General features: G+C 47.8%; 1 protein-coding gene across 1 annotated transcript in view; it reads left to right on the forward strand.

Moving 5' to 3' along the window:
* Window positions 1-3,106: 3,106 nt before the first annotated feature.
* Window positions 3,107-24,287, forward strand: part of ZNF638 (zinc finger protein 638) — a 38,622-nt gene continuing 17,441 nt past the window's right edge. The window contains 13 exon segments of the mRNA XM_083368048.1: window positions 3,107-3,117; window positions 8,705-8,801; window positions 8,803-10,281; window positions 12,991-13,052; window positions 13,845-13,886; window positions 15,070-15,353; window positions 16,510-16,826; window positions 18,035-18,178; window positions 18,719-18,850; window positions 21,875-21,933; window positions 22,046-22,098; window positions 23,566-24,029; window positions 24,031-24,235. Of these exon segments, the coding sequence (XP_083224174.1) occupies window positions 8,709-8,801; window positions 8,803-10,281; window positions 12,991-13,052; window positions 13,845-13,886; window positions 15,070-15,353; window positions 16,510-16,826; window positions 18,035-18,178; window positions 18,719-18,850; window positions 21,875-21,933; window positions 22,046-22,098; window positions 23,566-24,029; window positions 24,031-24,235 (3,334 nt within the window). The 5' untranslated portion in view covers window positions 3,107-3,117; window positions 8,705-8,708.

Consider the following 24,287-nt stretch of genomic DNA (forward strand, 5'->3'; position numbering starts at 1 on the left):
CCCTTCAGGAGTTTCTCAAGAGGTAAGTGGCTGCCAGGACGTTGCCCTGACGGATGGGGGAACCCCTTCCCCTTCTCTGATTGTTTCGTTTTATTATTTCGTTTCATTTTACATTTTGTTTTACTTTAGTTTTTCGTTATTTTTATTTTCTTAACGCGTTCCGTTTCACTTTGTTTTTTTAAAAAATTCTTATTGAACTTTAGCTTTTGTTTATTTTATGTTATTTCACGTCATCTTTTTAAATTGATGGACCGCCCCTCGCGCCATTACGCGACTGGTTTTCTTGCTGCTTTTCCGTTTGGCTAAGCGTCTGCCGGCCCTGGGTTCAAGGCTCCTCCATTCGAGCCCAACCTTGTCCAGTTCCCCCCTCCCCTCCCGTTGCAGATGGATTGGAAGAGGAACGCCTGGATGCCCTCTGCCTGACCCTGCAAGGGCCCAAACTGGCCTGGCAGGTCCGTAGGGCAACCACAGGGGCAGGGGTTGGACTAGAAGACCTCCAGGGTCCCTCCCAACTCTGCCATTCTGTTCCTTTGCCTCATGATGCCACCAAGGTGCGGGCCTGGAATGGGCTCCCCCTCCTCCCATATAGGGGGGATTCCATCTAGGGGGAAATGATTTTTGAGTTGGTGGGGTCCACGGTCAGATGAAAAGTAAGGGTCACCCCCTTAGTTTTCGCCTGGGTCTGACCCACATCTGTAGAAGGGAACTACCATCCAAGTTAGTTTGAGATCAGGATATTGTATTTATTTTTCCAAAATAGGGGAAACCAGACTGGCAGGCCTTGCAACCATTCCTTTAGTGAAGTTACGATGACCTTGGGAAAAAGGGACTTATCACCATTCCTCACGTTTACGACCATTACAGCGTGCACACACACACACACACACACCACAGTTGTGTGTATCGGAATCCAGGTGCTTGGCAACCAGCAGGTGTTCACCATGGGATCCCCCTTTGCAGCCTTCCCAGCTGGCTTCCGATGAAGCTGGATTGCAATAACCGCCCCGATTTGTTTAACCACCGTGGCAGAATGTCATCAAGCCCCAGGGCAGACTCATTTCAAGGTAAACGTTTCGCTGTCCAGTCGTGTCCAACTCCAGGACCTCCTCGCACCCGTCTCCCTTTCCCAGCCGAGGGATGCAGCGTGGCCCTTTTCCATGGTCCGGTGGCCAGCATAGCTGTATGCCAAAGGCTCTTGGAGCACGGCTCCCTTCCCACCGGAGGAGTGCGTTTAATCAAAATCGCGTAAACTATTAGCACCGCTTTGTAAAGCCCTTAGTAAGGCCACACCTGGAATGCTGCATCCAGTTTTGCTCACCCAGATGACAAAAAAGACGTTGAGACTTTGGGAAAAAGTGCAGAGAAGAGCAGCTAAGATGATCAAAGGCCTGGAGACTAAAACATATGAAGAACGTCCAGTCTAGAGAAAAGAAGGACGAGTGTGCACACGATAGCAGTATTCCAATATTTGAGGGGCTGCCCCAAAGAAGAGGGAGTCAAGCTATTCTCCAAAGCCCCTGAAGAAGGCAGGAGAAGAAGCAACGGATGGAAACGAACCAAGGAGAGAAGCAACCTGGAACTCAGGAGGGATTTCCTGACAGGGAGAACAATTAACCAGTGAAACTGCTTCCCACCAGAAGCAGTGAATGCTCCAACACCGGAGGTTTTAAAGAAGAGACTGGACAATCATTTGTATGAAACGATACAGGGTGTCCTGGCTGAGCAGAGGGTTTGAGTAGATGACCTCCAAGGTCCCTTCCAAGTCTATTATTATTATTATTATTATTATTATTATTATTATTATTATTATTATTATTATTATTATTATTATTATTGTCACCCCAGCAAGACTGTGCTTCGAAAGCAATAAAAGATGTTTAATTGGAATTATCCTTGACCCAGACGGAGGGGAAGGGAGCAAGGTGGGCTGGGGAGGAGGGGGGGAAAGGAGACGGGATATTAACTCAAGAGCGCCAGAGAAGATAGACCCACACAGACGGTTGCAATGACAGGGCTGGAGGCCGAAGCACACCAAGGCCTTCTGACCAGCCAAGTCCACGGGGATCACTTACCAGCCACGTGCCTTAACTCAGCAACCGCAGCGTTTCTAATAATAATAATAATAATAATAATAATAATAATAATAATAATAATATAACAATAATAATAATAATTTTATTTATATACCGCCCTTCTCCCGAAGGACTCAGGGCGGTGAACAGGGCAAGAATAAAAAAATACAAAGTTACAAAAGTTAAAAAAGAATTAAATATACTTAGTGACGGGGGCAAGAAACGTCAAATGGGGCAGAGCTCACTTAACGACCAACCGCCTCGCTTAGCGGCAGAAACTGCTGGGCTCAGCGGGGCTGGTCAGTTAAGGTCCCCCCTGTAGCGAAGGCAGCCTGCTAGAGCAGCGTTTCCCAGCCTTAGGAACTTGAAGATGCGTGGACTTCAACTCCCAGAATTCCCCAGCCAGCATAGCTGGCTGGGGAATTCTGGGAGTTGAAGTCCACGCATCTTCAAGTTCCTAAAGGTTGGGAAACGCTGTGCTAGAGCGGCGAGTTCGAGTTCTGCCTTCAGAAGGAAAGCCGACGGGGGGACTTCGGGCCAATCGCCAGGAGGGGGCGAGTTCGAGGCTGCAGTGCAGCAGATCGGGGTCGGCACGCGCGGGACCCCCCCCTCCCCCTCCAGGCCTCGGCTAGGTGCAAAGGGGGCGCCTGCTCGCTCCCCCCCCGTGAAGATGCGCGCACTTCCGCCGCGAAACCCGAGGTCCCGCACCGCCCCGTCGCGTGTCCGCCCGCGCGCGCGCGCGCGCGCGCGGGACTCGGCGGACCCGAGCGACTGCGCAGGCGCCCAGCGCGCGCTCCAGCTCCCGCCCGTCTCGCGCCTCCAAAAAAGCCCGGGCACGCCCAAGGGAGCGCATGCGCGTCGTCGTCCTTCTTCTCGGCGTCGGCGCGCTTTCGGCTTTTTCCCGCACGCGCCCCGCGCCTGCGCAATCGGCCCCGGCGACCCTGGGCGCTGAGGAGGAGGAGGCGGCGGCGGTTCCCTGAGGCGACGGTGCCGCGACGCGAGGCCGGCGCGGCCGGGAAAGGGCGAGGCCAGGAGCGGAGAAGAGGTGGGCGCTGCGATCGGTGGCGGCCTCCCGCAGGCCTTGCCGGGCGGGCGTAGGGCGGCGGAGGAGGAGGAGGGGGGCCGAGGAGGCCGCAAAATGGCGGCTGAGAGGCGACGCCGGGCCTCCCTGGCAGGGCCGCCCGCCTCAGTTTTTGGGGTCCTCCGACCTGGAGTCGCCCCCGGCGCCCGTCGGGCCCGCTGCCGCAAGCGCCTCCTTAGCAGGCGGCGCCGGGCCCCGTCCGGGCCTTCTCCGGGCCTTCCCCGCGGCTTTCGGGGCCTCCGGGCTGGCCTGTACCGTTGGCTTTACGTTTCTTTATTAATTGCATTTTTGTTCCATGTATCCTAGTTATTGACGCGCGTTCGACTTACCCGTTACGCTTATTCGATTTTATCCAATTTGTTCCGGTTTATCTTTTCAATTTATTTGCAGCCCCGTTAACTGTCAAAAGGAGCCTTGGGACCCTCGGGGCAAAAGAGTGTGGGGCTGGCTTCTTTTTCTTTTTTTTCTTTTTAGGGGATGGCCTGTGTTCTGCGCCCCCCCCCCGCCCGCAGGACAAAGGGCGGTATATAAATTGAAATAAATAAATAATTGCAAACCGCCCCCTCCCCTCCCAAAGACAAAACGGGGCGGGGGGGGCTCCCTGACCAGGCAAGAGGAGGAGAGGGTCTTTCTTCTCTCTCCCTCTCCCCCCCTCCTACTGCTTTGTGTGGGGGGATGTGAATCTTGCAGAATTTGCTTTTGGGCAAATTTTGAGCAGGGCAAGCCTTGGGGCAGGGTCCCCGAAGAGGGCTTTTTGCTATAAAAATTATTTTGGTTTTTGGGGTGAGTGGGGGAATCTCCTGGCGAGTTGCTTTTAGGCTGTGCTTATTATACCAGGGGAAAAACTGGCTGGGGAATTCTGGGAGTGGAAGTCCACAGATCCTGGTACACACACACACACACACAGAGCACGTGTTGCTGCCTTATGGCTGTTACCTGTTTATTTCCCTCCTTGCGTTGTGGTTTCTGCTCTGGCCCTCCCCACTTTTTTACACCACATTTCCAAGGACACCAACACAAGGCCTTCCAGACTTGCGGGTGCACCATCCCTGGAGGTTTTAAGATTGGACATTTGTCCAGGAATGTCCAGTTATAAAGGCTCCTGCCTTGGTTAGGAGGTTAGACTAGAAGACCTCCAAGATCCCTTTCAGCGCTATAATTCTATGTAGGTGCCTTTTTCTCTTTTCAGCCTCAATGAGTGCATTATTTATTTATTATTTATTATTTAAACTTGTATACCGCCCTATTCCCGTAGGACTCAGGGCGGTTTACAGGGAAAAATTAAAAATACATACATACAAAATTAAAATCGATTAAAACTAAAATTAAATTAAGTCCCTGAATTTAAACTAAAACCCCATTAATAAATAATTAAAACCCCTCAGTCTGGGCCAGACAGCTCAAAAAGCTAAGTTTTCAAATCCCTGCGAAATGAGTGAAGGTCAGGGGGGCAGTCCTAAGCTACGTGGGAAGATGGTTCCAAAGGGCCGGCGCACCCACAGAGAACGCCCTTCCCCTGGGGATAACCAGGGAATTAGGATTCTTCCTATCCGATGCTCAGCCCAGTATTTGTCTTCCTAATGCAATTTGCTCCTGGGCTCTTTATCTGGGGAGTGTGTGTGGGGGGGGTAGGCTGAGGAGAAAATGCGGGTGGTTTTAAGGAAAATAACTCAGCAATCCATAGCAGTCTGTGCCTGCCAAGTGCTAGGTATAGTTTGCAGTTGATAATGGAGAATAACAGTCTGAAGGGACCTTGGAGGTCTTCTGGTCCAACCAGGAGACCCTATATCCTTTCAGACAAATGGTTGTCCAGTCTCCTCTTGATCGGTCTCTTCTGATAGAAGGTGCAGAGACTAGCAGTATAATTCTACCTGCTTATTCTGCTTAAGGAATTAAAAAGAGGGGCAGAGGTTCATCTCGTCATGGTTCCGACAGATGAAACTCTTCAAAGAACTTTGAGGCATTGTTTACCTTAAAAAATCTTTATTCGAGTAGCATAGAATCGGCAGGTACATAGGCAAAACCAAAATCTGAATTCCCTTCCCCTGAGCACATAGTATCAATGCACAATTCCCTCCTCCAATTAACGGTCATAAATCACATTCTCCAATTAGTTTGAAATGCAGGCTTCCCTTCCAGTTCTCCAACCCGCCAATTCTTGTCGTCTCTTATTTCAAAAGACCTTGATTATCACACTGCTCCAGTATTGTTATGTCTAACTAACTCCCATGAACATTCCTCCCCTTCCCCACCTCCCACCCCCCCAGTATCATCTAATTCTAACTCTAATTCTAAGAGTAAAACATAAGAAGGAAAATGGCTGCATCTCCATACATTGTCAAAGCAAGAACATCCGACGCTAGCTGTGTTGAGACATCTGTTGTGCTTGGACATGACCTGACCAAGGGTCTGAGTTCCACAGGTAGGTCTAGTTCTGATTCTGAAGCTAACAGCACACTCGTAACGGTGAGTCAGAACATATTTGGAGGTATGGCAATAAGATACAGCTTCCGGTGTGCTGTAGTTCCTTCACTCTCCCACTGCAAAGCTCGGTTAAGGTGTCAGAAGCAGCACAATCAAAGCCTTTTTCCGTACTAGTAGAACTTATGGAACCCTTTTTGTTCATGGAGTTTCTGTCGAAACAGCTAAGAACCAATTCTAATTTGTTGTTTAAAGACTTGTGTAAAGAAGACGACTAATATCTTTGGCTCTGTATCAACCGCACATCATTAAACGTTTTGATTCGTAACCAACGGCGTTGCTTGTTTTCTTCCCCTGACCGATGGTTTTTAGCTGAGCTGCTTATGAAATGCATCAAAATTGCAATGTTCTTGCACAAGTTCATGTTCCTCTGCTTGTCTCCTATTTTTGAGATTATTATTTTTTTTTTGCAGAGCTGTATTGAAATCCAGCAGACTCTTAACTGAACGCAAACACCTGACGTTGCTGCTTGCTGCAGAAAGAAAGGATGGGGGTGGGTGGGAAAAGAGGCAGGGCAAATTTGGTTTGCCTTGTAAGAATGTAGATGGGGGTGTCAAGCTCGCAATGTCATGTGACTTTTTCTCCATTGCTGGCCGTGGGGTGGGTGCCGTTTCGGCATGACACATCCGGCCAGTGGTCCAGCAGTTTGACACCCCTGGTGTGGATCCTCATACGATTTGCAAATAGGTCTGAATGAGGGTCTGTTGCTTTAAAAGGGGGAAAAAAACCAGACAGCTTGATTCTACCAGCAAGTGAATTGCATCTAGAGTGGATTACTCTAAATCAGGGGTCTTCAAACGTGGCCCTTTTATGAATTGTGGACCTCAACTCCCAGAATTTTCTGGGAGTTGAAGTCCACAAGTCATAAAAGGGCCACGTTTGAAGACCCCTGCTCTAAATATTCCCTGTGCTGTGCTTTTTTTTGGGGGGGGGGTTGTATTATGGAATATGGATTGAAAGGGAAGAAGAGGATTTGGAACTCACAGAAGCCTAAATGTCCTCCTGTCAACCCCTTAGAAGGAGTTGGGGTCTTGGCACTAGGTGTGCAATCTTGGGAAAAGACACATTTGATTCAAAGATGAATAGCCCAAGTCCTCCTTTTAAGTTTTTGTTCTGCTCCATATCCTTGTTGCATTCTTGCGAGAGCATGGAAGTCTGAAAACAGAGCTGACAGTATACCTCTGGGGCAAAATACCAGGTTGTATTGCAATAATTGTATTGGTGTCAAGCACCGAAGCTGACATTTAAGGCTTTGAATGTTTTGCAGTAGTTAGGTTATTTAAAGCACTGAATGCATCTCTGTAAATCCATGCTTTGAGTGCTGAGCATTTAGAACAGAGGTGGGGTTAGGATGAGCCCATACTTTTGGAATAGACCCCCAAGTCAGGATGAAGAATTTCTTCTTACCAGCTTTTTCTTTTATGGTATGATTTTGTCATCCTGTTTCCCCCCCCCCCCTCAAGTTGTAGCCCAGTTGCTAACTTAGTTTCACACAGTGAGTGTTCAGTTTATAATCTGCTTGACAAGTACAGTAAAAATCTTAACTCTCTGGACCTCAGATGAAGTAGAGAAAATTTACTTTGAGCTTTGTCCCTAAACAGTGGGCAAAAATCTGTTGTTTCCAAAGCCGTCCAGACCGGTGACCTAATTTATGCAAGCTGTGGACACTGATATAGAGCACCAATTAATTACATGGATTCATATTTCATGGTGGTGGGGGGCACAAAGGGAGGATCGGCCAATCTCATTGTATACATGTTGTACTTTGATAATAAAGGTTCATTCGTTCGCCTCTTTCCCCTGGTCTGTTAAATTGAGAATGTACCCTGTTTGTACCCAGAGCAGGCTGTGATTACATTATACCTGTAATAGTTATACCAATGAAAAGACCGAACTGAGTAAATAGTCCTCTGGAGAGCAAATGATCCGCTTAGTTGGGGCTTTCTGGAGAGAGCAGGAATCATGTTGCCTGCCTCTCTATCTTGGCCAATTCAGGTTCACAAGAACCAGGGTTACTCGTGAATCGTCACTGACACGGGTTGCCCACCGGCATAACTGGCTGAGCCGGTGTCTTCTGCTTGGCTGCTGCCATATGACTTTCAGGTGGAAGCTAGCAGCGACTGTTCAGGTCTGATGGAGAGTTTGGAAACCAGTGAACGGAAGGAAGTGGGTCCCGCAGTAGCTGAGATGCCGATTTTTTTTTAGCATTATCTCAGAATGGAGGAGCACCCCCCCCCCAGTCATGGAAAAAATTGGCCATTGTGGTGGTTGCTGAATAGTTAAATGATAATATACCCTTCCTTGCTCTGTCCACTTTCAATATATTGTGGTATTTTCCCATTTCAGTGGGAAACACAGGAAAGTAACTTGTGAATTTTTTTTCTTTTTTAGACTGCCTGCCAGGTAATAAATAACATTATTGAACAATAGTTCTGTGCTTAGTGCTGCTTGAATATTGCTACTACCACGCCGGAGGGACAGTTGATGCTATGTGTGTTAGAGCATATCTACTGAATTCTGTATGTATATTTTCCAGGAAATGCAGAGGAAGGTTCAATTATATGCACCCTTTTGTATTATGATTTTTTTTCCCAACGACACTGTAAATAAAATGTTCTTTATATTCAGAGAGAATATAATAAAACCACCAAAGTTGCAACGTTTGAAACATCTCCTTCAATTGAGTTGAATATGAAGTTTTCTAGGCTGCATACATCGCATTAGCTGGTTTATTTATTACACGTCGCCCATCTTATCATCCAGAGTGGGTGACTGTAATGTGATTAGTTTGGTCTTGGCTTAGCTAGTCATGTGAATTCCACCCCTGTGCTTGATTCCACAAATGTTGTCTCTCAGGATATGTGAACCCTGATTTAGACTTGTAAGTACATAGTTCAGAAATAAAAAGGAACAAATCAAGAATTGCTAAAAAGCAGCCACTTTGCCAAATGAGTAGTTATTTGTTTAAAGGAAACAGTTTCCCAACAATGTGCTTAAAAGCAGTAGAACCACTTTAAACGGTAGATTAAAAAAAATAAATGTAATTAATTTTGTGTGTTTTAACTTTCAGCTTTATGGTGTTCTTGGAAAATGTTGCACCTCTTGTGAATTCTCTGAACCTTGGCATTGTCAGCCCCTTTCTGTTGGGCCTCCCTCCTTTAAAAGTGTGCTCAGATTAAGACCCAGTTGGCTCTTCGTCAGTTCAACTCGGTGGCTCCAAACTATCCTATAGCCGCCTCTCCGTTGTTAAATGAGGCGTTCCTGAACGTAGCCATGTTTAACCCTCGCGGAAGCATGCCGCCAAGGCCAAGGGGACCGAGCATGCCTGATCCAATCCCGCGGGGGCCTTTTCATGGGCCGGGAGCTGGACCGGGCGGTCTTCAGAGGCAGCTCCCACCTAATGCCGATGGAATGCCCCAAAGATTCATGGGGTCAGAAATGAGGGGAGGATTTCCCAGGCCGAACATTCAGGGGCCTCCGCTCAGGATGGACCCAAGACAAACGGCAAAGAGACTGAATATGGAGCAGCAGCAGCAGCCACCGCCGCCGCTGCAGCAGCAGAAGATGGAAGGATGCGGTGCTCATTGGGACAATCCGTTTCCTCCTGGAAATAATAGCCAGAATCAGCCCCCCCCAGGAAGGATGGCAGACTATCCCCCGCCTGTTCAAAGCCGATACACCAATGAGAGTGCCTCGAGTATCTTGGCCAGCTTTGGATTGTCAAACGAGGACCTGGAAGAACTCAGTCGCTACCCAGATGACCAGCTGACCCCCGAAAACATGCCTATAATTTTAAGGGACATCCGTATGAGAAAAATGGCTCCTCCGTTGGCGAGCTTGCCTCCTCAGAGCAGCGAGAAGGAGAACTTCCGCAGCGACGACGGCCGCGGCCCCATGATCAAGGGCAAAGTAATTGATTACGGGCACGAAAGCAAGTACGGATACGACGAAGGCCCCCTCGACGTGAAGGTCTACGGTTCCGACGGGCCGTCCAAAGACAGCCTGAAAGCATTTCAGAGCCAGCCGACTCCGCCGGCCGGCATAACCAGCAAGCAGATGAATGCGGTGGAAGAATTAATCCGGCAGATGGGGTTCCAAAGAAGCGCACCCAACACCCAGTCTTTTTTCTCCATGGACGCCTCTAACAAGATGTCTGGAATGTGTCTCCCTTCAACAGGAACTGGGGTGGCTCCAGCAGTCCAGCCCATCATGCCGCCGGTGGGACCACCACCCCTACCTCAGCCCGGGATCCCACCTGTTCGGCAAGCTCTGCCTCCCCCGTCTGTAGCTCGGCCCATGATGCCGGCTATGAACCAGCCACCGCCCCCTCCTTTTGTACCCGAAATGATGGGGGGGATGAACAGGCGTGACAGGATTCACGAGGAAGCCAGACCGCGGCCTAGTGCTCCCCCAGGACCGGCTCCTCCTCCTCCTGCTGAGAAACCTTTCCGGAAAGAGATTGACGGGCCTATCAAGTCTCCCTTTGGGGTGGTGAAGGCCTCTTGGCTCCCGGTTTTCTCCAAGACGGACGCCCAGAAAATGAAGAGGCTGCCAACTCCGTCAATGATGAATGATTATTATGCGGCATCTCCGAGAATATTTCCACATATGTGTTCTCTGTGTAATGTAGAATGTAGACACTTGAAGGTGAGTCTAAATCCTCCCCGTCAGATTACATAATTTAACCAGAACATTATCTCTGTGTTGGAGGCCAGTTAGTTTTATGCATTTTATTCTTTTAAAATGTCCGGAAGTTAGAACGAGTATCCGAATCAAATGTCTTTCTATTGCTGTCCGTTCTTAATGAAGAGCAACGGCAATAGTTGAGATATTTAACTAGCCTTGTCCAAACGGTTGGATTGCATGCTTTTTTTTCTGTCTCATTCCACACACTACTTGACCCTTTTAAGCCGTACAAGGTTTAAATGCAAAATAGTTCTTCCCAGGCTAATGCCTAGACTTCTACTTAAGCAGCATAAACTCAAGCATGTCAGCTGAAATCCAACACATTTTTAGAGTGTCTGGAGTTTGGAGAATGGTGACTGAGAGCTAACTTGTTTTAGGAATTTGAAGATTTACCCCACCAGATTAAATCCCAGAGCATCTTGGTCACACCTGGAATCTGTTCAAATTTGGTGGATTTTGATCTGACTATTCTCTGATGTCAATAATATTGCATATGCCTCTGAAAAATGTTCTGGACCTATCTCAAGAGTCTTTAGTACAGCAATGAGACACTCACTGATCACAATCTGTACATCAATATTGTCTTCCTATGTTTGCTTGCATACCGTGTTTGTTCTCTGTTAAGCAAATTATTTCAACAATCCCTGTATAAAAATCTATGGTAGGTGCACATATCAAATCAACTCTTCGTAGAGAGTTCTGGAAATCACACACCATTGAAAAAGAGTAAAATAGCTGGAGGATATGTGGAAGAAGGCAACCCAAAGGATTTGGGGGCTTCCAAGGGAAGGTTGAGACACATGGACCTCTGTAGCTTAGGAAAATGGCAGTTGAGAGGGTTAAGGTTTTTAACATTTAACCGTAAATCCTAACAGACGACAGTAAAATTTCATTCCCCAAGGCCTTGTCTGGTGTTCCCCATCCAACCTAGCTTCCTTTTTTCTTTCTTAAAAGCACAATTAAGGCTCAATATTTTTCATTGCTTGACAGTTCAAGGGGTGGATAAAACAGGGACTAAAGAGCGTCATTGCAGATGTTTTGAGAGTGTATTTTTGGCCCGTGACCGTAACAAAATAGAAGGTAATATTGCCCATTCATTAGACAATAAGACAAATCCAAGCTTAGTTTTAGTTTTTTCCTTCAAGATTTGTATTTCCGGCCTCTAATAGTTCTTAAAATAGATTTGATAGGCATAGTCACTAGTATTTATCTTGTCTTTAATTTGTACATACATGCAGGCCTATAAAGCTGAGGATCTCGGCAGCCTAGGATGGCCACTTACGTCAGTCGGCGTGCCAAATGCACTCCAAAAGGTTGAACGTTATCAGATATTCAATCCTAAACTGAAGGTTTGAAGTACAACGTAGTTTATGCTGTGGTCCTGGGCTCAGACAATCCAAAGTAGAATGACTGGGTTCAGTGACTTATTAATGTGCTTACTTTGTCAGTGAGGTCCAGGGTTAGCGCTCAGTTCTTCCACCAGCACGGGTTTTACCAGACAGGCCCGTCGCTCATCCGAAAGTAGAAAGCTTTTTCAAAATCTTTGGGAATAAACCAGATGCAAATACAGTGTAAGTTTCCTGGGAGCTCATGGCGCTGGGGTAGGTCAGCTTTGTGCGAAAGTGTCTTGTTATGGTTGCTGGCCTTAAACACAGCTAATAGAACCCAGGTTTCTTTTTTCTACGTGTTTTTATTTGGTCCCTGTGCGAAGCAAAATGGCCGTATAAATTACTGGTTTTATTTTGGCTCTCCCACATCCAGGTATAAGCTGCTGCTTATCTTAAGAGGGCATATGTCTCGTTTATCCCAAAGAGGTAGCCTGCAAAACATGACTTGAGCTTTTTTTTTTTTAAAGAAACGATGCTTATGATAAGCGCCATGTTGGTGGGGAGACGCCACTTGAAATGGGATGTCTTGTGAGATCCCAGAAAGGGAATGTCGGAGCTCTTTGACACAAACCTTGTGATTGGATGAACTGACAGTAATTGATAATAGTAGTCATGATGGGATATGGAAGCTAATGTTTCCTGGGGCTTCACAGAAATCGGGGGTCGAGGCAGGATGCTCCTAGTAGTGCCAAAGAAAGACCGTCATTTTGTTCAAAATGCCACATTTCCCCCACTTTTCCACTCATCCTGTAGTTCTGTTCCAGCCATGAAAGCCCCAGCCAGAATGCATGCTGAGAACAGCAGTGCCTGCTCTCCATCCCTCCCTCCCTCTCTCTTTGCCCCCTCCCTCTCTCTCTCTGGCAATCGCAGCGTTTCTATTAATACATTGATTTCTTTTGAGCCTGCATAAAATTGCAGGTTAAGTATTTGGCAAGCCACAAGGGCTCGTTCCTGTACAGCACATGGCTGAGCTGTGACGTGCTTGGCAGGCTGAAATCAGCAGGGATTAGCACAGGCTGAAAGAATGGGTGTTTCAACCTGGGTATCCTAGTCTGTCTTCCCACCTTCCCTGGAGAAATGAGAGACTTCCTGAATTTTGGAGAAAGTGAGCATGAGTCACAGGGTTGCTTTGAAGATAATTGGTGGAGGGAGGTGAACAGATCTATCTATTTTATCTTCTTGGAACAGGTGTGTGGGTGTGGGGTTGTGTGTGTAAAGCTTAAAGTTAGTGATTATCCTAGTTCATACTTTAATCTTGATTCTGGCTGCTTGTTCTCTGTAGGATTGGCTTCAGCATCAGAATTCTTCCACACACCTTGAAAGCTGCCGCGAGCTACGCCAACAGTAAGAGTTTTTATTTGATTTCTCTACCTTCCGGAGGCCATGGGTCCTTGTCTTTTTTAATAAGAACACCTCAGTTAATCGTTGAATTAAGCAAACCGTAGCTCCTATAGAGAAGCTTTTGCATCATTGCTCCTGCTATGTTTTTGAATGAAATCCTTGGGAACTTTTGCAGCATGATCCCTCTGAAAAGGGAGTGTTCCATTCTTTGGGCAGTTGTTTCGTGTAGTGAATGGGACATTATGAGACCAAGCAAGGAAGAGGTTGTCCATGGTCCCTGGGATAATTCGTGGTCGTAGGAAGATGGGAGAAATGAGAGTGGGATCCTTTTCACATAAGTGTAGCCAACGTGTAAACCGGCCAATGGTTCACGGACAGGCCAGTAGGAAACGATTGTGAAGTTAAGCGGTATATAGGATTTCCTGCCTCTGCAGGGGGATGGACTAGAAGACCTCCAAGGTCCCTTCCAGCTCTGTTATTCAGACCCTGCAAAATGTGGATCTGTGGGTTTTGCCAAAAGACTGACCTGTACTAGATGACCTCCAAGGTCCCTTCCAACTTATTATTATTTCCTGTTTCAAGCTTTGTAGCTGTAGGACCAGCAGGAAAGAATGGGTTCAAATTCTCAGCCTAACATTGAAACGTTGCATAGGATCTGGGCAAATTATTTGGAACAGCGGTTCCAGCTTTTTAAAGCTCAGCATGCGGTACTTGGGCCAATTGGGCAATACAAAGGGGAAAAAATATATATGTAAAAGCTTGTTTCTTGTATTAATAGTTCTATTTTTGAAATAGATACCCTGACTGGAATCCAGAATCCCATTCATCATCAAAAAGGTAGCTTAAATTATGTTTTCCTGGGATGTGTTGGTTCTTCTTTATTGCTTCTTCCCAAAGACATTTTACTGAGTTAACGGCATATTAATGAAAAGAACTAGCCCCCCCCCCAAAAAAATAAAAATCATAGTGGTTGCATGGCCAGTTGTTACCGGAAGAGGTTGCAAAAGCGCTCCTCCTTTCCCACTGGCGCTGTCAGGTCCTCTTTTGTGCCCCAGCAGGGACCTCTGTATCTGCTCCAGGCAGAGCCTCTGCGTGCCAGGCGAGGCCTCCTTTCGCAAAAGAGAGAGCTGGGCTGGGAACTGGCTTTTCTGAGGGCACAGCTAAGGCCTTCCGCCCCCCAGGCCTACCTTGAAAAAGGGAAGTCCTGGTTAGCAGGATCAAGACCAGTTGCCTGGGGTGCGAGAGAAGTCTTGGCCGCACCGGCACAAAAGAAGGCAGCATGACGGAGGGCTGCCAGGTGGTACAGTTGTGGCATGCAGGACAGCGGGCTGTGTAGGGGGTGAGGCTGGGCAATGGGGACAGCTGGTTGCAGTGGGTAGGTGGGTGACTAAAAGGTGGCTGTAAATGCAGTTGGGGGGGGCTGTTCATAACCAACATGGGCTCTGCAACAGCCGGAACGTTAAGCTGTTGGTCATAAGCCCCTTGATTAGGGAACTGGAGACTAAAACATACGAAGAAGGGTTTCAAGAACTGGCTTTGTCTTGTCTAGTGTAAAGAGTGACCAGGGGGTGACAGGATAGCAGTGTTCCAGTATCTCAGGGCCTGCCCCAAAGAAGAGGGAGTCAAGCTCTTCTCCAAAGCAGCTGAAGGCAGGACAAGAAGCAATGGATGGAAACCAATCAAAGAGAGAAGCAACCTGGAACTAAGGAGAAACTTAGTTAATTGTGAGGACAATTAACCAGTGGAACAGCTTGCCAACCAGACGTTGCGGGTGCTTCAACGCTGGAGGCTTTTTAAGAAGAGACTGGAGAGCCATTTGTCTGGAATGGGATAGGGTCTCCCGCCTGAGCAGGGGGCTGTACTAGAAGACCTCCAAGGTCCCTCTGTTTTGTTTTTTCAGCACCATCATAATTTCAAGTGGTCGTTGAACAATCAAGCGTTAAGTGGGGACTCACTGTGTTAGGGTCACTTCACATGAAACCAAAGCCATCAGGTAACGCGTACTACTCTTTGTCCATAGACAAGAGGGCGACAGAAATGAAAACAGTGGAGTCAGGCGGCGTTCTGCCAGTATCAGCCCCAGGCGTTCGAGACGCTCCAGTTCTGGACATGCCAGGCGTCGAACACGGTCCCGATCCAGGAGTCCCAGGCACAGGCCAGGCAGGCCTAGGAGCCGAAGTCCACGACCGCCACCTAATTTCAGACACAGGTCAAGGTCTCCGTGGCGGCCTTATAACCCCACTCCGTCGTTTCGAAGGTCTTCCAGCAGAGAGAGGGGGTCCAGGCGGTATATTCGATCTCCAGGTAAGAGGGTTGTTGATAGACGCTGGCCTTCAGGCAGCCAAAGGTGTCCCATTTTAAATTGGACTAAAGACAACACTCATTTTAAGAGAGAAAATATTTAGGTGCGTTCACCGGAGTGGGAAAATGGCATTTAATTGCTCGCTGGCCTTCTTATGCGATCATTTTCATTGCAAACATTTGAGAGAATTCATTTTTTAAAAAAAACACAAAACAAAAACCCACCCACTTTGTATACTTAAAAAACAGAGAGAGCGGAAATAGACGCACAAGAACTTGGGATCCCTCAAATTGTACTCCAGACTTTGGGTATGAGCCAAGGAGGAAAGAGAGTTACTTTTGCCTTATACACCTCTTTGTGGGCTTACTGCAATAGGCTGCGTGTGGGGCCCTTGTTGTGCTCTGAGCTGGGTTGTTTCCTTGCAGATGTTTCGTGACCCAACGAGGGAACATCATCGGTGCATTTGTGGTCTGTCGCTTCGTTGTTCATCAGTGGCTCTGACGATATTGCCTGGTTGGGTCATGAATCACCTGCAAGAAAACAGCTCAGCTCGGAGAGCACCAAGGGCCTCACATTTCAGGGCTGAGTTACAAATACTCTCCTGATCCGTATAAGCTGTGTGCGGAGCTTTTCTTGAAGATCGTCTGGGAGCTGCATGGAGTTCGCAGAGCAGGGGCAGGGGTACACGCAGGCCGGGGAATTCTGGGAAGTCCACTGGTCTTAAAGTTGCCCAGGTTGGACACCCCTGGTCTAACTTAATGCGTTGGACTGTCTGTCCCCTCTTATATCCTCCTTCCCCACACATTTTTTCCAGATTGGGCATGTTCCAGACCCACCCCAGCGACTCCTAAAGAGAGTAGGGATCTGCACATTCCTCCCCAGCTTCAATACAATTTATGTTCATTCCAAAAATGTTTTTTTCCCCTCAGTGTTCAAGATCATTCTTTGTTTTCATGCTATTTCATGGTATGCGTTGCTAAAAATGTTCGAGACCCCTGGATTTGTCTCAAAGGAGGTCTCCCAGTCTTTAAAATAAACAAGGCTGAGGAATCAATTTAAAAGCCTTTCTTTCTTTCTTTCTTTCTTTCTTTCTTTCTTTCTTTCTTTCTTTCTTTCTTTCTTTCTTTCTTTCTTTCTTTCTTTCTTTCTTTTCCCCAGATAAGGCCCTGGAAGCGGTGATGAAATGTTTGGGACCTCACATTGTTGAACAAATTCACAAGAAAGCCTTCAGCCAGGGCTTTTCGGGAGGGAGAAGAGCATCGGCTGACTTTGAGGAGGGGAAGGCCGGAAGCCCTGCCGTGTCCTCAAAGCCGCAGAAGAGAGAGGGACACTCCCGACACAGCTCCTCCGAAGCGAAAACTAAGGTTGCCGAGGCTGCTGAATGTCCTAACAAAGAAGAAGTGGCAGCCGAGGGGAAACCTAAGAAGCCGCCTTCTGAAACGCCAGCGAAAGAAGCAGATGCTCCTGCCAGTAAGGTAGGTTGCCCACCTGTGGTCATGCTCTTCGGTCTTCGTAAGATAGTTTATTTATTTATTATTGGGATTTATATGCCGTCCTATCTCTCGAAGGACTCAGGGCGGCTAACAACAATAAAATACAATAATACAAAAGTTAAAAAGAAATTAAATTAATAGCCCCAGTAGAAAAGTTAAAATTAAGTTAAAAATTAAAAACATAATTAAAATCCCTATCGTCAGTCCAGGTCAGCCTGGTGGAAAAGGAGTGTTTTGAGGCTGCGGCGAAAGGACCGGAGATCCGGGGCCATCCGAAGCTCAAGGGGGAGTTGGTTCCATAGGACTGGCGCTCCCACAGAGAAGGCCCTCCCCCTGGGGGTCGCCAGCCGACATTGTCTAGCCGACGGCACCCTGAGGAGGCCCTCTCTGTGTGAGCGCACTGGGCGATGGGAAGTCGTTCCCGGCAGCAGACGCTCCTGCAAGTATCCCGGGCCTAAGCCAAGTATCCCGGGCCTAGGATAGTCCCATCCCTGTCCCATTCATGGTGGTGGCAGCTTTTAAGGCGCTTCCCCGGTGTAAAGGATTAGCCAGTGGGTTCACCGTTGCCCGGAGGGATGCCCACGGGATCGCCTTTCAGGCCCCCGTCAAGGAGATGGAGCGAATGATGGGAGCTCGCGCCCCCCCCCCCACGCAGCAGCACTCGGCTCTCAAACGTGGTCTTGCTAACCTCCAACTCAGCGTCCCAACCACGTGAGCTGCCTCCAGGCTCCTATCGTGGGACATTGGTTGTGGCTGTTGTGCTTTTCCTTACATGAGCGCCTAAAGAGAGTCAGATAACCAGAGCCACATTAAACAGCTGTGGCTGGGCGAGGGGCCACTCTTGATTAATGTCAAGCTAAAGCAGGGGTCTTCCAACCTGGCGCTTTGATGACTTGTGGACTTCGACTCCCAGAATTCCTCAGCCAGGCACGTGTGGGAGTTGAAGTCCACAAGTCATCAAAGGGCCAGGTTTGAAGACCCCTGCTTTATGGGAATGTAAATTTATCAATATTGTCTGAGGTTCGTTCAGTAGATTTTTAGAGGATGTGCCTTGTAGATTTTAACCATTGTTGTCCTGCTATTAGGTTCTTTTAAATTAGCTCCAATTAATATAGCTATAAGTTAGCTATATTGTGTTTCTTGGTATTTGTATGTGAGAGATGTAAATGTACTTAAAAAATTATTTGCAGTTTTGGAGTAAACCCAGGATTTTGGGGACTATTCTTCAAATATCTGATTTGCCAGAAGATGGTTTTACAGATCAGGACATTAAGAAAATAGTTCAGCCTTTCGGAAAAGTTAGTGACATCCTAGTTGACCGTTGTAAGCATGAGGTAAGCAGCTTCTTAAATTTCTAATATGTTTGCTGAAATGCACTTTTTTTGTTGCAAAGATTCATTAAGGTGGCTATGTTTGAATGGTTGTATTACCATAGGAAAATTCAAGATTAAGTTTCTGTTTGTTGCCAGTAGACTGTTCACTTTCAGGATAAGCAGTGTTATGCAAAATACAAAAAAAGAAGTTAGAAATAACCAAAACAATTGAAGTTATGGAAGCAAGGACAGTCCTAGCACTGATGTTGTGACCTAGTTGGGTAATGAAATGTCTGCAAGAAAACAGCCAAGCACAGATAGCAGCAAGGACCACATGGTTGTTATTTTTTTAGCTCTTCTTGTTACAGTTTTAATATCTTAGATACTAGTTTTATGTTTTCTCTTCTTGATAAATAATTCTCTTTTTGACTTGTCTTTAACGTTTGTATGCTGCGTTTTAATTCCTGCCAGTTATCTCTGTTCTTTGAATAGGAAGCTAGTATGTAACTGAAATAAAATGCGAGCAGGTTCTTAAATAAAAAAAACCTTCGTTTTATTTAGGCTTATCTTGAAATGAACTACAAGGAAGCAGTCATAGCAGCTGTCAAATTCAATGAAACGTCTCCCGTCCTTATTAATGGCAAGCGCGTGAAGATAAGTGTTGCGGAGAAACCCAAAGCGGCTTCTACTCAGGTAAGCAGAGGTCTGTTGTGGAAAGGAAAGTTTTTGTGGTCACATTCCTTCATTCAAAATATTTCTGCCTGGTCTTGAATTCCGCTTTAATAACGAGGCCATTTGGACAGGCCTCCCCATTGCATAGTTCTGTTCTGTCCCAGCCTACATGAGTCCTTGTTAAACTCACAAGGAGAAACCCCTCTTCCAACCAGTAGGCTGAAACCTCAGGAAAAACCAACCCCTTTTATTATTACTTACAGACCTGCAAAATGTCCAAAGGCAAACCAAACACAATTCTATGAAACTTGATTTCTTCCAAATGGAAAATTGTCCAAAGGCAAACAAAACACGATTCGATGAAACTTGATTCCTTCACAAACGGTTGCCTTCAGCAAGCAGCACCTCCCAAACCTTCCCTTTTTATTATGTAGCCCAAGGCGTGGCTTCCTAATGCCTTCTTCTTTGCCTTTGGAGCCGCCCCATTGCAGTCCTCTGTCCAACTCTCGTTGCCTGTCGGTGTTTGCGAGCGTCTATGTCTTCCAGCTGTGAGTCCTCAAAGTCTGACTCAGCTTCCCAACACAGCTGGGTCTCAGCCTGAGCACGAGTGGAGGGGCCACGCTCCTCGTCAGATTGTAAGTCCCGTTGCTCATCAGAGCCTTCCGCTGACTCTGGTGGCACTCCAGGCCCCATCCTCCTCCTCTTCTGATTCCCCAGACTCAGCTGCCGGGTCCACTGGCTGATGAGGAATCACAACAAGTTCCTCCAATTGCTGCAATGCAAACAGTTGTCTTCCTTTGCCAAAAATTCCACCAAACATTTGGTTCCCGGAGGCCTCATAATCTTCCTCTCAAACTCTCAAGCCTACCAACGGGCTGCCCTCTTTAAGCAGAGGCTGTCACCCACCTGTGTCCCTCTGTCATGCGGTTGTAAACTCTTACCTGGTGGTACAGGCGGTCCTCAACTTACATTCACACTTGAGCCTCCCACACTGGTGTTGCCAAGTGAGACAGTTGCGAGTTTTGCCCTATTTCGCCACCTTGCCACGATTGTTCAGTGACTTGCCGCAGTTGTTAAGTTAGTCACGCGGCTGCTAAGCGAACCTGGCTTTCCCCATTGACTTGGCTTGTCACAAAAGGGGGAATCACATGACCTTGGGACACGGTAACTCGTAAAATGTGAGCCGGGTGCCAAGCGTCTGAATTTTGATCGTGTGACCGTGGAGATGCTGCAAGGGTGATACGGGTGAGAAACAGTCATAAGCCACTTTTTCCAGTGCCCTCAGTGCAACTTCAGATGGTCACTAAAGGGACGGTTGTAAGTTTAAGAGCACCCGCACCAAGAATTAAATTTGTGAGATGTTGCTTTTGGGCATTCCCTCGTCCCTCCTTGGCCTTTTCAGGGTCCTACCATTTAAAAACATGCAAAACCTGAACATTTGTAGTTCATCTTCCTGGCATGGAATTGCTGAAGCTTTTTCTTTGGTGCCTCATTGACATCCTGTTTGTATTTACTGTTAAGCTTTATGCTGTGTGTGTGTGTGTGTGTGTGTGTGTGTGTGTGTGTGTGTGTATTCCTGAAGGGGGGGCTCCTTTGGCTGCTGTAAGGACCTGCCTCAATGAGACACCCCCCCCTAAGAAAGCAGGGACATCATTCCAAAAGGAACTTTTATTGGAAGGCGTCGACAGCAGTAGCAGAAGGCAGGATCTGAAGATTTCCTGCGTGAATCAATAGTTTAAAAGAGACAATGAAATCCCCACCCCAACTGTCCATTTGGTGATTCAAACCGGGTAATCCACCGGTGTGAAAATGTTGTGGGATCGTAGCGCTAAGGCACCGCTTCCAAGGCTGTTAGGTCTTCTCCGCATCCGGAGATAAGGCAGATGGCCGGAGGGATATTCCATTCTCATCCCGGGAAGAAAACACCAGAGAGGATATAGAGCAAGGAACAAAGCAGAGGAAATACGCTCTAGCAGCTCGAACTCCCCCTCCCAGAGGATGGCAGAACCCGAAAAGAAGCAGAAAGCCCAGTGCCCATAGTCAGACGGGCTCCGACAGCTGCAGTAGAACCCGAACGGGCTAATAGGTCTGTGAGAATGTAAAACTGACAGGCACAAGCCCGGTCAGTAGCTCCAGGTGGCCTTTCTTGGCGCCTGCCTGCCTGCCTGCGTGTCAAATCCGGTGGCCTGTGTTACTCAGAACAAACCAGAATTGGGGAAAGCAGGCTGGTTTGGGGTTTTGGATACCTGATTGGAAGGTGGGATCCACAGGTAATCAGAAGGCCAGATCCCACATCAGGGTAAACAGCCCCACAGCGTTGCTGGGTTACAGCTTAGCTTTCTGCAGGTTGCCCTCGACTTAAAAAAAACAACAACATTCATTTAGTGACCAGTTGAAGATAAAGCGGCATTGAAAAAAGTGATTTGTGACCGTTTTTCACCCGACGGTTGCAGCGTCTCCCGTGGACACAGGATTAAAATTCGGACACTTTGCAACTGGTTCATATTTATGACGGTCTCAGCATCCTGGGGTCACGTGATCCCCTTTTGCCACATTCTGATAAAGCAGAGTCGAGGGGGTGGGTGGGAAATCCAGATTCCCTTAAGAACACTGTTGCTAACTTCTCAACTGCAGTGATTCACTTAACAACTGTGGCCAGAAAAGTCGTAAAATGGGGTTGGGGAAACTCACCTGCCTTGCTTAACAGTAGAAAGGTTGGGCTCGGTTGGGTTTGTAAGCCGAGGGCCGTGTGTCTAGAGCGGGGGTGGGCAAACCTTTACAACCTGTGGACTTCAACTCCCAGAATTCCTAAGCCAGCATCCACAGGTTGTCATAGAGATACTTTGATTGGTATAGCTGTCAAAAACCCAAGAGTTGATTTTTGAATAGGCGAGGTACTGTGTGTGTGTGTGTGTGTGTGTGTGTGTGTGTGTGTGTGTGTGTTGGCAAAAATCAAGGGGCACCTTCTCAAAACACTGCATTATTCAGTACAAAACAAGGCGCGTTGTTCTGCAGAGCCTAAAGGTCACTTCCTCTTATTTTCAGAGCAAAGGAAATGAGAAGAAAGTCACGCAGAATGTCAAGGATCCTGCCCTGAATAATAAGTAAGACAAAATTAGCTACTCTGGACTCCCAAATGCTCCCGGTTGACTTGTTGACGTGGGATTCCCGGAGGGTGGACGGGAACGAATCCAACTGTTACTTTCTTCTTTTTAGGAAAGAGCAAGTTGCATCGGTGGTCAAAAAGATTGCCCCGCTCTCTTCTGCCTGTGAGTTTTTCTTTTTTCTTTTTTTTAAGCTATTCTCTCTCTGCGCCTGTGTGTTTTCCTGAACCTTCAGCCCCAAATATCTGATATTTTCTTAAGCCCCAGCCAAGCAGTTTGATGACAAGGAGCTGAAACAAAAAGGGGCTGCACAGAGATTGTCAGGAACGGAGATATGCTTGGATATTAGTAGCTCAGGATGATAGTTTGGCTGTTGGTCTGATCTCCAAGCTTGGCAATGTGGCTGCAAACGTTTCAGCTCGATTTGGGGTGGGGGGAGAACACGCGTGCGCACACACACACTCACACACGGAGCTGAAACGTTTGCAGCCACATCGCCAAGCTCAGAGATCAGACTAACAGCCCAGTTGTTAGGAACTGTCCTTGGGGAGAGCGATCCTGCAGCGTGGTGATTCCTACAATTCGTGCTAGAGGATAAGGCTTTGGCGATAAATACAAAGCGGCCAGCGTTTGCAGAAGTGGTTCATTTTGCTGATGTTTGATTATTTGTAGTTGGTAATAAGGAAATCATAGATCCATAGGGCTGGAAGGGACCTTGCAGGTCTTCTAATCCAGCCTCCAGCCCAAGGGAGGAGAGCCTAAGCCAGGGGTAGGCAGCCTCGGCTCTTTTATGACTCGTGGACCTCCTTGGTAGAGCAGTGGGGGCTAATGCCTCCTTAAGTAACACCAGCTGCCTGCAATTAGTGCAGGTTGGCATCCCACCAGGCTCAAGGTTGACTCAGCCTTCCATCCTTCCGAGGTAGGTAAAATGAGGACCCAGATTGTTGGGGGCAATTAAGCTGACTTTGTAATAATGCCGCTTGGGGGGGGAAAGCCCTAATAAGCAGGCATATACATAGAATGAAGGCTACTGCTAAGCTTGTAAGCCACCCTGAGTCTTCAGAGAAGGGCGGGATATAAATGGAATTAAAAATAAAATAAAAAAACTCCCAGAATTCCCGAGCCAGCCACACTGAGGGGAAAGGGAGAGGTTTCCAAGCTGAGCCATGTTGGCTGAGGAATTCTGGGAGTTGAAGTCCACCAGTCATAAAGGAGCCAAGGTGGCCTACCCCTGGCCTGTACCAACCTGAACAAATGGCTGTCCAGTCTCTTCTCAAAAACCTTCAGCAATGAAGCACCCACAACTCCAGGAGGCAATTGTTTCGTTGATTAATCGTTCTCATTGTCAGGAAATTCCTCCTCATTACTTCCAGGTTGTGTCTCCCTCTGACCAGCGCGTTAACATTTCTATGGTGCATATTTTAATCTCTAATCTGTCCAGGCACCCTGTCGGTAGATTTAATGCAATCTTTTTCAAAAACACGGCAACTTTCAGCTGCCTGGACTTCGGTTCCCGGACTCCTCCAGCCCACACATCTTAAAAGTTGCCGTGTTTGTGAGAAACGCCGATTTCGCGGCATTGCCCCAAGAATCTGTGTAGCCGTAACCGCCGGTGCTTTTCTCTGACTGCAGCAAAAGCCGATGTGAAGAAGCCTGGGAAAGTTGTAAAAAGCGGGGAGTCCAAGGCCGCTGTCAAACCCAAGAAGACAACGGAAGCCAAGAAGACAACGGAGGCCAAGAAGACAACGGAGGCCAAGAAGACAACGGAGGCCAAGAAGACGACGGAGGCCAAGAAGACGACGGAGGCCAAGAAGCCTGGTGTGGCGGCCGTGAAACAAAACGATGCCGCAGAGGCCGCGCCCTCTGAAGAGGGGAAGAACCCCCCCAAGGCGAAAAAGATGGCGGAGTCGGCCAAGCCGGTCGACTCCAAGGTCAAAGAGCCTCTGAAGACCAAGAAGCTGGCGGACCCCAAGGAGAAAGAAGCGGGGCCGAAGGGCAAGAAAATGGGAGAGTCCAAAGCCAAGGAACCCCTGAAGGCCAAGAAGGGCACGGATGCCAAGGCCAAAGATTTGCCTCCCAAGGCCAAGAAGGCGCCGGGAAAACAAGAAAGCGGGCGAACCCCCCAAGGCCAAGAAGGCTGCGGAGCCCAAGAAAGCGGGGGACTCGAAGGACGCCAAAGAACCGCTGAAGGTGAAGAAAGTAGCAGAATCCAAGGAGTCGGCCAAGGAGCCGAATGCTGGCGAGACCAGCCAAGCCGGAGAATCTCAGGCCAAGGAGCCCAGCAAGCCAGCGGAGGCACCAGGTATCCACTTTCCTGCCACTTTCCGGCTTTCCTGGGGTGCCTCCCAGCTGCT

Source organism: Vipera ursinii (assembly GCF_947247035.1).
Source record: "Vipera ursinii genome assembly, chromosome: 7".
NCBI lineage: Eukaryota > Metazoa > Chordata > Lepidosauria > Squamata > Viperidae > Vipera > Vipera ursinii.